This window comes from Sceloporus occidentalis, unplaced genomic scaffold, assembly GCF_023333645.1.
Source record: "Sceloporus occidentalis isolate IW3139 unplaced genomic scaffold, rSceOcc1.0.p SCAF_28, whole genome shotgun sequence".
Taxonomy (NCBI): Eukaryota; Metazoa; Chordata; class Lepidosauria; order Squamata; family Phrynosomatidae; genus Sceloporus; species Sceloporus occidentalis.
In genome coordinates, this window is record NW_028317008.1 from 2,648,778 (window position 1) to 2,665,484 (window position 16,707).

The 16,707-nt window shown below is 39.8% G+C and overlaps 1 protein-coding gene across 1 annotated transcript in view; it reads left to right on the forward strand.

Moving 5' to 3' along the window:
* The window catches only part of LOC149299433 (BRCA1-A complex subunit RAP80-like), a 29,561-nt gene extending 14,099 nt beyond the window's left edge, over window positions 1-15,462 (forward strand). Inside the window, exons 5-12 of the mRNA XM_089485995.1 lie at window positions 2,404-2,468; window positions 3,623-3,714; window positions 4,240-4,505; window positions 9,607-9,760; window positions 11,305-11,450; window positions 13,331-13,394; window positions 14,692-14,728; window positions 15,273-15,462. Coding sequence (XP_089342121.1) covers window positions 2,404-2,468; window positions 3,623-3,714; window positions 4,240-4,505; window positions 9,607-9,760; window positions 11,305-11,450; window positions 13,331-13,394; window positions 14,692-14,728; window positions 15,273-15,462 — 1,014 coding nt within the window. The remainder of the gene's footprint in view (window positions 1-2,403; window positions 2,469-3,622; window positions 3,715-4,239; window positions 4,506-9,606; window positions 9,761-11,304; window positions 11,451-13,330; window positions 13,395-14,691; window positions 14,729-15,272) is intronic.
* Window positions 15,463-16,707: the final 1,245 nt, after the last annotated feature.

Consider the following 16,707-nt stretch of genomic DNA (forward strand, 5'->3'; position numbering starts at 1 on the left):
AAAAGAGCAGAGAAGTTACACCTAAACTATGAGATAAAAGAAAAATGGCCCATCTGATTTTTTGCTTTTTTTAGGCATTTCTGCTATATATGTATGTATGTATATATATATATGTGTATATATATATATATATATATATATATATATATATGCACATATACATGAATAACACTATCATTACATGATGATGCTCATGACCTAATATGCCACATATTGTTTGTAGATACCATTGATGAATGAGAAAAACATGGCCTAAATCTGTGTGTCTGTTCTCGGTTGTAGAATGCCGACATGGAAACTCTTGGAATATCCTTGGAGGATAAGGATAGACTGTGCTAAAGATTAAGCCACATTTTATTTGCCACAAATCCTTTTAGTTCTTTGTTGTCTGTGAAGTAGCTGCCTGTGGTTAGTGAAACATGCTATGTAGAATTTTGGGATCTACAGGGAATAATAGGGCTATGGAATACCTCTCTAGAAATAAACGGCATAAAGGAAACATTCCCTCTGACAGGTTAAACCAAATTGTATACATTGCTGTGAAAAAGTATTTGCCCCATCCTGATTTCTATTTTTACATAGTTGTCACACTTTAATGTTTCAGATCAGCAAACTAATTTTAACATTAGAGAGAGAAAACCTGAGTAATGCCGTTTTTAAATTACATTGTGTATAGAAAGGAAAAATCTCTCCAGCCTTGGCCCTGTGTGGAAAAAGTACCGTATTTGCTCGATTATAAGACGAGGTTTTTTTCAGAGCAAATGCTCTGAAAAATACCCCTCGTCTTCTAATCGGGGTCGTCTTCTAATCAGACCTCAAATAGAGGTCTGATTATGAGACTAAGATCCAGATCCCCCGCACCGCTGCAGGGGACCTGGATCCTCCTGTCTCCCCCCCCCACACTTACTTACCGGTGCTTCCTGCTGTATTGCCGGGGCGATCCGCGTAGACAACGTCCGCTGCAGCCGGAAGGAGGTGTGGCTAGCAGCGGGGGTTGTCTGCGTCCGTCGCGGATACCTTCCCCGACTGTCAGAAATCAGAGTTCCCCGCACAGGTGCCGGAACTCTGATCTCTGACAGCCGGGAAAGGTATCCGCGACGGACGCAGACAACCCCCCGCTGCCAACTCCACCTCCTTCCGGCTGCAGCGGAAGGAGACGTCAACCCGCTGCCCCGGCAATACAGCAGGAATTTGGAAGCACCGGTAAGTGTGTGTGCGTGTGTGTGTGTGTTAAATGGGGGACATAGGGCATTTCTGGAATGCCTTATACCCCTATATGCCACTCTGGCACTTAGGGGGTTAAAAGGCATATTATGGGGCAGAGTGGCATATAGGGAGTTATAAGGCATTTCAGGAAGCAGAGTGGCGTTAAGGGGGCATTTAATAGAGCACTCTGCCTCCTGAAATGCCTTATAGAGTGCTCTATACAATGCCTTTTAACTCCCTTAATGCCACTGCCTCCTGGAATGCCTTATACCTCCCTATATGCCACTCTGCCCCATAATATGCATTTTAACCCCCTAAATGCCAGAATGGGATATAGGGGTATAAGGCATTTCTGGAGGCAGAGTGGCACATAGGGGGTCAAAAGGCATACCATGGGGCACAGTGGCATATAGAGGGTTAAAAGGCATATCATGGGCCACAGTGCCATATTGGTGTGGCAAGCCTGGGGGCAGATGTGCGTAACTGGGGGACAGGTTGGAAAATACAAGGAAATAAAAACAAAAAAAATATTTTTCTCAATCATAGCTTTTATTTAAAAAAATAGTTTACATGAATTAACATTTACTGGTAAAACTTTTTTCCTTTAGGGTCGTCTTATATTCAGGCTTTTTCTTTTTTTCCTAAGTTAATATTCAGATTTTGGGGGGTCGTCTTATAATCGAGCAAATACGGTAATTGCCCCCTTAGTTAACCAATTAACCAAATTTAATTTATAATTGGGTTAAATTTCACTAGACACACCCAGGCATGATGAATGCCAGCCCGATTAAATTTAAACATCAATCGAATAGAACATGTCTTGCAAAGTGAAGTAGACTACAAAAGGCCAATTACTTTTTCACGTGGTTGATATAGGTTATAACACTTTATCTTCAATAAGTAAAATGATCGTGTAGAAACTGAATGTTGTGTTTACTCACCTTGTCTGTCTACTATTATACAGAATTAGTTGAATTCATCTGAAACATTTAAATGTGACAAATAAGTAAAAATAGAAAAAATCTGGAAGGGGGCAAAAACAGCACTGTATAAAGCAACATAAAATGTATTGAATTCTTCCCCTTAAAAATATGTACAGCCAAGGGTAACTTGTGAAGAAGCACATTCTAATGTGTCTAGAGAGCGCACTTTGGCTATTAATAATCCAATACTTATTTTGTGTTTTTCTTCCTCTAGACACTATTTCCCGAGGGGACGCCTGGTGAAGGCGTAGGAGATCCTACAGATGCAGTCAACGAGAGGTGAGACTAAACATAACTTCTTTTTCCCAACCGCACTCTAGTGAGCAATGTTTGCCATCCTCCATTGATAAAGTATGGAGGAGCTGAATAGCAGCTTGTCTGTTGACATATGTCTCTGGGAAAGGTCTGCCTGTTATAAAACTCTTTTGCTTTTTTCCCACGCCGCATCTTTCAAGCACGTGGCAACCAGCCACGTTCCATCTTTGCAGCGTCGTCTTCATTGCAGTGTGTTAATTTTTCATGTTTCAGGTGCAGATTTCATTTACATAAACATGCCTAAACACCAAGCAATATTCCTGTCACTAGGGAGACATCTAGCTTGTTCACAAAGGGCTTAAAGCACTTAGTGTGATCATTACTTTAAAAATGAGCAGTTACAGTATCGAAAGGAATCTTATTTGGTAGTAAAACCACCAATTCCTGACATAATACCAGATCTTCCTGAAACATTATCTAGTTAGACAGAGTAAGTGGCTCTGCCATGCCAATAAATATTATTCAGGACTATAGACGGGGCTGTTAACATTGATACTAATTAATATTAATTAGGGACTGAATGACCGTACACTTGGAATGCTTTTATAGCAACATATAGGGAGAATGCAACTGTAACAATAATGCTAAAACTAACATGAGCAGACAAAAGAAATACAGAAGAGGAAGTGGACCCTGGTCGTGTGAGTTTGAAAGTGAGTGAGTACTTGGGTGGGGATAGTTTGTAGAGGTCCTGTGAATCTTGGAGGTGGGGGAACAGATGGTTCCTAATGGCAGTGGGGTTGTGAGGAGAGAGGATGAGATAAATAATATCATTAGTTTCCTTCAGCGGGCTTCTTCACATATAATGCTTGTACTACATACTATAGCGTGCTATAAACATATAATAGTGAGCTTGCGTTCTAAAGGGTTCTAAACAGTTGATTATTATTAACTGGTATGAGGAACCCTCTAAACCTGCAGTTTATTGAACTGAATATATACTTTAATTGTTGCAACCATGATATTGGTTTATAACGATGCATACATATTCTTGTGTATGTACTGACAGTAGCTTTTAATGCGGAAATACTTATTTTCATTTGATTACTGTAATGCAACAGTAATGTGTGGTGTTGGGTAGAGCTGCCATAGTAATGTCTTTCCTAATGTTCCCTTAGCTATGCATCCCAAACTGATGAGGAGAATGAAAAAAGCCCTGCTGTGCATAATGGAGATGTCCCAGAGGAAGAAGAGATCACAGTCTGTCCAGGTGCAGTAAGCACTTATTGGAGAATTTGGATTGTTTAGCTTACCACATGTGTAGCTTACGACATTTGAAATAGTTCCACAAATGGAGTATAATGTTAGTAACATTAGCTTATAATTTAGAATGCTTTTAAATGAAGTATTACCAGGAGAGCTTGCAGTAAATGCCAGAGTTTATTTTTCAAGTTTTATTTTAGAGTAGCTGCATTGTGCATATATTCTTTTAATACACAAGGTTGGTATGATCAATCCCCACTCAAATCTGGTATGCACGCTAATTGGTAAGTTTACTGTAAACTAATGCACAATTGTCCTTTGATACATGAATGGTGTACTATGGTTATACAAAGTCTAAAAAGTTCACATTGTTCCTGATATGCTACTGATAGGTGCTCCATAAGGTTATCTTAGATTTTTTCCATTGTATAGCTGTACATTTAGTTTGTATATGAAAGTATCAGTCTTCTTTGTTCACCATTTTCCAAACCATATGGATTTGCGTAATTGCCTTGCTTTACTGATATTGTAGAGACTCAGCCTAGTCCAGCAGAAGAACAGGTTCCTGAAGTGGAGAAAATGGACCTTCAGGTATTGAAGATGGAGAACGAGGGCCTCAAAGTACCAGATGAGGAGAAAGTAGTAGACCTGGAGGTACCAGAGGAGGAGAAAGTAATGGACCTGGAGGTACCAGAGGAGGAGACAGAGGATCTAAATGTACCTGAGATGGAAACTGTTGGCCAAGAGGAACCTGAAATTGAGGATGACAATATAGGAGGGGCTCACTCATCATCTGAGGTTAGATACTGCTTAGAAGAAATTGAACAAAATAGCTATTATGCGACTGCTGTGATATTGATTGACTAGGATAGAAAGCAGAGGTTCTCCAGGTATTAGGAGTGGTGCTGCAGTGCCTCGCAAGGCAACCCTATTAGTAGACATGGCCATTAGTAAAATCTGTGTGTAATGAAAAACACCGCTGTAGTCTGACTGAATGCGCCTCTGTTGTCCATCTAGCAGTTTGATCTGATGCTGCCCTACGTGATTTTGTAGTCCTCAGCTTGACTAAATAACCACTAGTGTTTATTTGTTATGGTTGGAGTTTGTAGCGAAGTTGCTGTTTCAACTGCGGTTTCTCAAAGCATTATAAAGGCCAGCCTTAATGAGTTTCACCCTCGAGTTATCTCCGCATAGCATGTTGTTAAGGTACAGCGGTACCTTTAGTCAGGGGCATACCTAGAGTATTTGGCACCTGGGGCAGATCCTGTATGTGGCACCCCCCAACACTTTAAAACTGCATAGCTTCTATGGTTATATACTGGCGCAGACATTGAAGGTGGTACGGCATTACTGTTATCATTGTATACTGAGGCAGACATTGACGGTGGTACAGCATAACACCTACCACTATATACTGAGACAGACATTGATGGTAGTACAGCATTACACCTATCACTATATACTGAGGCAGACATTGATGGGGCTACAGCATAACACCTATCACTATATACTGAGGCTGACATTGACGGGGTACAGCATAACACCTAACACTATATACTGAGGCAGACATTGACGGTGGTACAGCGTAATCCCTATCACTATACATTGAGCCAGACACTGATAATAGTGCAGCATAACTCCTATCACTATATACTAACCCAAACATTGATGTGGTGTAGGCCTACCACTTCATTGTCTGGTTTAGGGATGAAAATCCATCATTTACCTGTCCGAAACCCCCACCATAAATATATATATATATATATATATGATTGTTAACAGCAATCATACTCCTATCATGCCCAGGCATACCCAGATTCCAGCATGTACTAGCTGACTTGGCATGATAGGAGTGTGATTGCTGTTAGCAATGATATATATACATATATATATATATATATATATATATATATATTTTGTTGTTATTATTGTTCACATGTGAACTCAGCACTGGAGGCATAGAATCAGACATACAAATCCCGTATTTGCAGGTATACAATAATAATGTATGGAAACATAGCAAGAGATAAAACTACAGGCATAGATCACAGGTTGCACAACGCAAAGCCAGCTCTGGCGTCCACACTGCCCACATAGAACCTGACCAGCACCCAGATTACACACATAGGATTTACCATCTTTGTCCCCAAACAGCCCAGCATGAGTCAACTTCGTCCCCAAACAGCCTGGCCTGTGCCATCTTTGTCCCATAAACACCCTGCCTGTGTCATCTTGGTCCCCAAGGCTCAAACATCCTACTTGTGCCATCTTTGCCTTTCCACAAATCAATTTTACATCTATCATACACACAAACACTTTAACAGTCACTCACTAATTCACACTTTCATTCACATAATTAATTCACACAATCATTTATTCTCTCTCATTCACACAAATTTACACATTCATTAATGCATTCTCACCACCTCATTATCTCCCTCATTCAGACAATTCAGCCACACATTCATTCATTCTCTCCCTCATTCTCACTATCTACCTTTCCCCCTTTCTACACCCCTCCTCACTATATAGCCCCCTCCCTCCCTCCCTCCCTCCCTCCCTCCTCACTATATACATGTTCGGAGCCTAGTACTAAGCCTTGGCTAAGTCTAGGTGTTAGCACTTGATATCCAAGGCTTAGTACTACTCTCTAAAGCTTTTTTTTTTGTTCCCCCCACAGCGTAAATATTTGCGCTCCTTATCTTGGGTTTAGCGCCCTTATTGGCACAGTTATTTCATAACACGTTATTGTGTCTGGAAACTTGCCACGCACCAGACAACATGCTAATTAGATACCTAAGCATTAAAAGGGATATTATACCCCTCATCACTATCTCCCCTCCCTCCCTCCCTCCCCACAATCTACCCCCCTCCCTCCCCACTATCTACCTCCCCCCTCCCTCCCTCCCCACTATCTACCTCCCTCCCCACTATCTACCTCCCTCCCCACTATCTACCTCCCCACTATCTACCTCCCTCCCCACTATCTACCTCCCTCCCCACTATCTACCTCCCTCCCAACTACTTCGGCGCTCAGCATGACTTGCCCGCACTGCGACAGAGTTAGAGGCCTCGTGAAGGAGACTGAGGGGCGCAGAGCGGTTGCTAGGCGCCCCTCTCTCTCCTCCGTGTAAAAAAAAAAAAAAAAAGTGACGAGGCTGCCGGGGATCCGGGACATGTGGTCACCCTAGCCCGTGGCACCCCCTGACAAGTGGCACCCGGGGCGGACCGCCCCCCCCTGCCCCCCGCTTGGTACGCTACTGCCTTTAGTCATCTTACTAACTAAACTACGCACCATGCAGGGGCTTACGCAGCTGTTTTTGCAGGGGGATTTGGTCAGTTTCCCCTTCATAATACATGATTAGGTTAGTGAGTTGAAATTGCAACTCTTCTGCGAGTTCACTTTCAATTGTCTCCATAAATGAATACGTTCCATAGTTTTATGTTGAATTATGAAGTTCACGCTTGGTTGGTCTGTCTATACTTCAGCACTGGATTAAATAATATACTCCATAGTTCTGCGTTGCTTGGAATTGTAATGATTACGGACCAAAACAATGGAATATGTTGTGACATTCTGAATACCACAGCTATACGGTGTGCAGATTATATGTCTGGAAAGCTGTCTGTACGGTACTGCAGTAATACAAGGCTTTCATGTCTTGTAGTCCAAAAGACTACAAATGTGTACACGTTTCCCTAGCACCCTACACTACAGTATTGTACATTTTTAAACACTAATGGATTCATTAGCATGCATCCAATTTAAGATACACGAGTATTACAGGTGCCGTTCCACCATCTCTGCTGAATTTTGGCATTAGAGACACCATAAATGAAGTTTTTTCTATATTCCAAATTAAAACACTTAACTATCATGTGACACAAAAGCAGGCACTCATAGGATGTTGCCTTTTGAAAAAAAAAAATGACACGGGTGCTGCTAACCCAAACGGACATTGTGGGAGAGCGTGTCAGTTTGTATGAATACTTCAGAGACATTTAGTTTGAGCTTTCACCTCGTGAAGGCTGCAATTCTCCTCACTCGCCCCCTACAAAGGCACACTGAACCACTCAATAAAACGGCGGGAATTAGGGAAGGAGCGTTTATCCAGATTCCGAAAACAGGAAGCTGTTACCTTTCCGTTGATATTGCCATAATGCGGGTTTTTCATACACACTGCTTATTTTACTGCAAAAACACCATAAATATGTTTTGTTTTGTTTATAGAACTGTAAAACGTAGGAACTGGGAAAATAACATCAGCTTTAATCAAAGGGAGAATAAAGTAGGGATCCGTCAATGCTGAAAAGGATTTTGAGTTCGGGTTTATTTACAAAAGAGGGCATTTTATTAGAATAGCATGAAATCTAATGTATTAAAGTCTGTGTGACAAGAGAATGTCATAGGTTAATGAAAGATCTGAGACTCGTGCTTATAGCACTGCTCGCTGACAACTCAAAATGTTGACAGGCGATCTTTCAGAAGATTGTAGAGATGCCGTTTTGTGGCACTTCATGAAAATGTTAGTCAGAAACAGACATTTAATGATAGGCCTTTGTGACATCCGTAGCAGGGAAATTAATGCCACCAAAATAGATATTAGCTGCACATCTAAAGCCGACTGCTTTACAAGATATGTGACAGAGTGAAATCACTGCAAAAGAGAATGTTTAGGGTTTTTTTTTATTTTATAAATGAATTTGGGCTTTGGAGGTTACTGCTGCTGGATGTGTACATTTCCTCGTGCTTACTCACACACTGAAGCATCAGTCCGCTGTAAGTACAGTGGAAACGAGAACTTCAGCCATTGCAGGTAGAGCTAAGTAAGCGACAAATATGTGGCAGTGTCTTTTAATAAACATTCTTGTGGGCTAACAGCAAGTCTTTCATTAAATCCCTCTGATGTCATTGTAGACTTCAGTAATTCTTAGTATGCTTAAAAACCTGGACATCAAGCTGTACAGTGAAGATAAAAACCGATTCAATAAATTAGTTATTTTCACGGATATAGGGCTGCAAAGACAATTTCATTGTGGTTTCCTTTATTATTTTATACATTTATAGGGTTTGGAAGTACATTTATCAAGATAAGAGCATGATATTATGTTATACACTCCTTGTTGTTTCCTTGCTCCATTTCCCCGTTCTTCCTGCTCGTTCGCCTGGTCAGGTCCTAGCTCCTGAACAGCATGGCGGTTGCCGTACAGGAATACCCCCTGACCCCTGTCGCTATGGCTGCCTGCTGCCCTATCCAATCGCCCTTTTGGTTTCAACTCCCGATGGGGCGCAGGTTGGGGTGGTTTTGGAGAGGGAACCCTGGTTTTCCCTTATCATTTCAGACTGCGCCTGGGTTAACTTTCCGTTGCTGTCGCTTGGAGATCCACCCTCAGATCAGGGCGCTACATGAGCTAACCATCTGTACCCCTGTATTGCTGCCGCTCCCCCCGGAAACACCCCCAAAATCAGCGACTTTGTGTTGCGTGGGTATTGCTGGCTATGGTGGGCAGACTATGGCACCAGGCTGTCCGGGCAGGGCATTATTTGCTATGGGATCGTGCTCTTATCAAGGTTACTGTGCGTGTGTATATAAATCTGTGTGTTTTAAATAAAACTCAGTCCCTTTTTTTACCTCAACACTAGTTCTGCCTGGTGCTTGGGGTAAAATGCAAAGGGCTGTATTTGTTTAACCCCTCATATGCTGGATTCCTGTCCTGGGCTTAAGGGGAAGCTTCTGACGGTGTTTCCGTCACAGTGATTATTAATTATGATCATCCTTCTAGCCTCACTAATATGTGAAAGTAACTACTATGTGGATGCCCTTCTGATGAAAAGGCTTCTGTTGGCATTGCTGAGACTTCAGATCTCTTTATATGCTTATTTTTTAATGTGTTTTAGCCTGGTGTATCCGTTGTGCCTCTGCCAGAACAAACTGCAATTTCCCTTGATGTGGAATGTCCTCTGTGTGGCCAGCAGTTTCCTCCATTGAAGATTGAGATGCATGCTGCATACTGCGATGGCTCCATTAAAACCGAGAGGCTGGAAACTACTGGTTAGTATACTTTGGAATGTCCTGATATTTTAGTTCTTCGTTCTTGCTTTGAGGTAGACACCTCATAATTAATGTTTATTTTTAGTCTTGAGAAGTAGCAGGCAGAAATCGGCAAAGAAGAGCCTGGTTAGTCCAGGTGATTTGCTTCCAGCTCCAGACACTGGCAAGTAAGTAGGTATGCTGAATATTCAATGTTTACTCCATCTATTTTAACGTATATCATATCTCAACACAGTACCGCACAGGGAGGAGGGATGTGAGCAACTACAAATAATACCGCTACATGAAGGGTTTGGGTGTGTGATTTAAAAAAAATAATAATAATTTAATACATGCTAAGATTCTTATACTTTGATTACCTTACATTTCCAAACCTTGGGCCTACTGGGAACCTAAGAATATAAGAATTTTAAGAATACTTCTGTGTGTTACTTGCAATATTTACTTGTATAAAAAATGTATCTCAGCTGTTTTCGTTATTATTATCCTACTGTGTAGCAAGTAGGGATAATTTGCATGTTTATAGTATTCTGGGGAAAAACTCATTTTGTGCTGTTAAACACCTATCTTAACTGGGTGACATTAAACAGGGTAAGCAAATAATGCTAGCATATGTTCTCTGAAATAAAAGAAAGAACTGGTAAAACAACAATTCTGATATTTTCTACAGTTAAAAAGTATATCATCATATGCAGCTAGCTATTAGCCTGAATCGCAGAGCGCATCCTTTTGAATGGATGCTTATCGGGTACATATGGCACTGTGAAGGTCTGATACCTGAAAAGTTTCAATAGCTTAGTGAAGGCCAGTTAATGGAGCCTATCATCTATTGCGATTTATTTTTTATTTTTTTTTTTAGTTTTTTTTTTCTTATTAGACTAATTTCCCTCATATCATATCAAACCACAAAAGCTAAACTCTTGCCTCAATGCCATATTTTATTATCTGATTACATTTCATTAATGATGTAAAAGCAGGCATGTTCACTTTTTCAGAAGAAAAGACTTATGTGGGTGCATTCTATTTTTAGGTCAACAGCACTGACAAGAACGCATAATACAATATTTTCACTTCAATTTTCAGCATCAATCACACTGTTGCTGCATAGTTAAGTAGAGAGACTACAAGGCTGGAACTTTTTATTTCTTCACTCTCTTCCGGTATAGAGCTGTTTTGTTGTTTTATGTACCTTTGTGCTTCCTAACTAAGCAGAATACCAGACTCATTGGTGGCTCCTGCCTTCTGTCTGGCATAAGACAAGCCTCTACTATCGATCATCAAGACAGAAGCATTTTGTAGGGTCTGGTAGGTGGTGTCATTTTAATAAAGTCACCTCTTTAGAGATGTGACGAAAGAATAGATGGGCTTTTAAGATTTTCTGTTGTGGGATAAAGAACCTGAAGGGCATTTAACATTTAAAATGAAAATACTTGTAAATTTCATCAATTACAATGTATTATTGGATTAGTGCAGTATTGCATCATAATGTAGATCTAGACTGAATCCTAGACTGTATTAGTACATGATGTTGACTTCTCCACTAGTGTCCACCCCACCCAATATCTATCTGCTGCATGCCAACAGGGATGAGAAGTGCTACGTGTGCAAAACTCTGGTGCCCCTGAGAGAATATGAGACCCATGTGGACAGCTGCTTAGAAAATGTAAAAGAGTCAGAGGGCAGAAGAAGGGTGAGGAGCAATAATGTAAGCTTTTGTCTTTCATCCTCACAATGATTGTATCATATTTGTGTAATACTTGATGTGAAAACATAGGATACAAAATGATAGAAAAGACCCTCTGAGAAATCTTATTAAAGCAGAAAAGATTTGACTTTTCAGCAGATCATTTGCAGAAGATTATGAAAACATGACCAATTTAGATTTATGTGGTTTTCTAGTCCCTCACACAGTGTTGCTTTTGTATTGTTGTACCTCACGCCGGAAAGAAAGAAAAAAAGAGTTACACATACATAAAATAATGGTGGCTGTTTGATAAAGAGATCTGAAAAAGGCCATCAATCGGTGTAGATCAGCCAGCAGTTGATATGAATTGATCAAAAATGGGAATATAATATCTAGTCATGAATTGTAATACAATATGTATTTAACAAAAAATCTGTGTGCCCTTTTTTTCATATTACTTTGCTTTTCTACAAATCTGTCAATGTGCCCCATGGCTTATTCTCTTCGCCATATACATCAAACATAACATGGTCAAAATAATACCGTTGTTGTGTCTGGCTCATGTGAAAAGCTCTCAACGGCCACCATTGTTTGATACTTACCCTGAGTGTAAGATGATATATTTTTTTATCCATCAAATTTGGAGTCTTGTAAAAAGAAAATTCTACTTCTGTACCATCCTAATAAATCACTAAAAAGAACCTTTCACAGTATTTTAAATATTTTCAGTTGGCAACAAGATTTACAACGAAAACTCCTGCATCAGATTCTACATATTAAATCAGACAATTTAACAGTGTTTATGGATTAAAATAAACAATGCGTGTACCACTGGGAATAGAGATTATTAATTTATAATACACAAGATTCCACCGTTACCTTCTCATTAAACAATTTTTCCATGTTTGCTGCAAATGTCCTGACAGCTGTCGACAAATGGCGGGGGTAATTCGATACAGTAAAAAAAATTGGCGATGCAGGCTTTTACAAATTGTTCACCAAAATAACACAAGTTCATTTTAGAAACAAATGCTGCAAAACAATTACACTGACAGGAGTGACATTCAAACACATGCCTCTAAAGAGACTGGAGGCTTAATCCGGCACTTTAGACCACTTGGCCTCACTGCCATCTCGCGCGCAAGGGCTTCACTGCTCCTCTGTCTGTGGTTTCCAACAAGACATTGGGAAGCTCTGGAGACTCTAAATGTTGATTTCAAAAAGGGAGGCTTACTTTTGAAAATGACATTAATGGAAACTCTTATTAGACATTGAATCCAGGCTGTTCATAGTTTTGCCATTGGTTTCAGCAAAACTCAGGTCACCTTGGGGATATTGGGAGTTCCTGTTTGTCTATTTAATTTGGACCATAATTGGGAATCTCAAAGCCATCCTTCGCATCTGGTGGTTTTGCAGTTTAATTCTATGTTCTGAAGCAGGTTGAGGTTTGAGTAATTAAAAACCGCTAGATGAGAAGGATGATCTAAATCTTTTCTCTAGAATAAACATCTCGTGACCGTGAGGTGACTGGGGCTTCATAGGTGGATGAAACCCATGTTCTGCTGTGAGATATCATCTGGTGTTTAGAGGCACCTTACTGTTTGTTAATGTAAAGCAATCTGTGTTTGAAGTAGCTGACCTGTTGTTCTGCAAATTCCCGCAGATGTTTTTGCATAATTACCGGTATTCTCTTTAAAGCTGCAGAGACAGTGTCTTCTCGCTCATGTTCTGCACCTAAAATAAATGTAAAATTGAGAGCATAAAGGAAAGGGTTTCCGGGAGTTGCTGTTCAAATAACCAAGCTGGATCCTGCACACACACACAATAATTTAGAACATGTAATGGATGGCTTACGCTTGACTGCTGTACTCTTACTGTATTGTCAGGAATCTACAGGACGCGGTGGACGACTCCTGAATATGCTACAGCAGTCTGAATCAACATCAGAAGGTAGGAAGTACTACATAGAGTTGCTTGTATTACTTAAAGTCTTACAGACCCATTAATTAGTAAACATAGTGTACATTTGACAATTCTATGCATAATGATGTGGATACGCTAGTAGACAGAAGCCCATCATGTGTGTAGAACGGTGATCTTTAACTCATCAAATATTTGTACAGTTAGTCCTCCCTGTTAGATAAGGTTATGGTAAAGAGAAGTCGGTAAAGATTGGTACCATCTGTCTCTGAGGTAAAACAGTCCATTAAACCACATATCTCCATAAAAAGTATACAAGCAGAAAAACAAAAAGTGCAAGCTGTGGACGTTTTTCCATTTTTAATAGATGTATAATAAAGTTAATTCTATGTAGATGACCATCCTTCTAAAATGGGAAATGTGGGTTTTTTTTATTCTAAGAGATCACACTGGAATCAGTTTTTTTTTTAATTAACAAAAGTAAATGAAAGAGAGGCAATATTTTCAAAATCAACTAACTAGAAAGGAAAGTACGGGAGACTGCTCCAGTCCATTCTTTTGCAATTCATTTATCTTCTTGTGGGTTAACACCGAGGGCCAGCCATTACCTATTAGTAGGTTTTTATTATAGTCACGATCATGTGCTTTAAATGTTAGAAACACTGCACTGTGCACTTTCCACGAATAAAATAAATGAATGTCATTTTATTTGTGGTTTCCCTTTAAGCCAACAGTGTTAGCAATTCCAAGACATTATTATGCATACACACACTTTAGATTTAAATGACCTGAAATGCGGTTCCACTCTTTATGCTGCACATGTTGCATGATCTAGCATTCGTCGGCTGTCCAGATGCTCAGCCACTAGCCGTGACAATGAGAAATAGCCAGAAGCCGTCTAGCGAAACAGGTTAAAGATCTTGGCCATGCAGGTGAATTGGGAGAATGAGACGTTTCTGAGGCTAAATGTTTCAGGATCTTTCTGTCTAACAAAAACTACTGGTTTAACATTGTTTGCCAGGAGCATACAGATTTTTAGACTTAGTATTTTTTTGGGGGGGGTGGTGAAATAAGAGTAATAATCCTTAGTTAGGGCCCATTGAGCTCCAGACTCGGCCCCGAACACAATACATTGTGGTATAATGCTGTGTTTTATTAGCATGTTCATTAAGGATTTGAGAGACATTTTGGCTTAGTGCTCAATGTATAACTCTTGTTGTTTTCCTTTCCTGTTTATGATAGTAATTGCATTATTATTTTGTTACATCATTTGTTACAAAAACTCTTTAATCACAAAAATTCTTCATCTCCTTTCCTTGCTTTGCAGAAGCTCACTGTAGTGCTCAAGAGCCTGATTATAAGAGGTGAGTATTTTGAGTATGTCTCCTGCTTAGTTTCCTCTAGAAGATACACGCAGTATGAAAGGAGACTTACCTTCTGTGCCGTCAAAAACCCCACAGCCCACACAGTTAAGGTGTGACTCCTAAAACAGACGTGCCAACCTGCATGCCGATCGCTTCCCAGGGATATAGCTCTAAACAGTAGCGAGATGCAGAATTGCATTGTCTTGCAAGTTAGAAAATAGATTTCATTGTCCTATAGGAAATGCTTAACTTGATATCACCAAATGTGAAAGATTAAAAACATTGCGAGTATTTATTTTTATACAGCAGAGACTGCTGTTCCAGGTCCATGCCTTATAATTCACACACACATTGCTTATGTTAACCTGATCATTAGTGCAGATGCACCAGTGTTTTTTCTTCCCAGCCACCTTCCTCCCCAGCACCCGAGGCTTCTCACCCCCACCTGATTATTAATTTGCAATGTAAAGTTATAATTATAATTAATAGTAATAATTTTTTGTATGTCTGTTTCCTGTTTTTTGGGGGGTTTTTTTGTACATAGGAATACCCCACCCAGAGAGGAGCAGAGTGGAAGTCTTAATGCAGAGCATTTAGGCTTAAGTGATTCCCCTATCCGGGCATTTGTGTCCATATCAGAAGCCACTGATTGCCTCATAGACTTTAAGAAGCAGTTTAGCCGTCAGCCACGCAATAAAGACCCCAGACAAAAAGGTAGACGAAGACGACGGTGATACTTTATGAATTAAACAAGAAAGATCAACGAACGCGCAAAAAAAGAATCCTGTGATCCCGAAACCTGTGGAAAAGCTACCATTTTTCAATCTCTTAAGGACCACGGCTTACAAATTTCCTCCAGATCTATTTATATTTTAGAGTTATAGCAAACAGATGAATTGTAAATGAAATAATTTTGTATTCACGTAGAATTTGATTTTTATTGTGACCAGTCTATGAATTTAATAGGATACCCTGTGTGTTCTGATGCCAGGTGTCTTTCAAGCTAGGGTTCCATGGATTTCATTTACATTCCCATACAAGGGGACTATTCCCTCATTAGCATCCACAGCAGTGTGCAGATATTCTTTATTTATATGCTGTTTAATTAATGTACGCAAAATGGGGAACTCTGCTTTTAACTAGCATCAATATTTGTTTAGGTAAACATGTGTGTGATTTATTTTCATTTTTTTTATCACACGGTTGTGCACAACCCAATCTTGGGGACAAATAATTAATTTTCTTTAAACTATACAAAATGAAATGCAATAAAACAAAGCCTGGATTTTTCCAACCCTGTTTGTTTTCATGTCATTTGCTACAGTCTCATTTTCGGATTTCACCTCAGTAAATGTTAAAGCCACGATTTCAGGGGACCTGCTGTTTGCATATCTTAGCTGTATGTACAATGCTTATTTAAACAACAATATGCATTATTTAAAAACATGTTATACATATGTGTACCTATGGTGTTCATTGATATAAAATATCTTTTTTTATATCTATTACAATTACTACTGGCTGGCATGCGAATTATACTATGTTTTTGATTGTATCATATAGGGAATTAATTTAGTTTACTATATTTGTATTCTGTCATAATACAGCTCGCTTACTTGAATCAAAGCTATCTATAAGGGCAATATTATAATGGGGTGGGGGCTGAGCTGTTTTGTATAACAAAAGGGGGGCACTGTCAACTCAGGCCAGCACTTTCAAGCTCTATTAGAGTGTAAATAAAGGAAGATGGCATTGGTGCAGACAGAGAGCAAATGATCATCAAGCCTGTATTGCTAATATATGATTAATAAATCTCACATTGTATTGAGAGAGTGCGTTATCTGTTACAGCTAACACAGCATATGAATCGGGCCGCGGTACAATGGGGCTCAGAAATAATACTTACCCCACAGCTTCCTTTTAGGCAGATGGCGAAAAAGCATTGTGCTGTGAGGGGTTTCTAGAAGGAGTTATTCTTC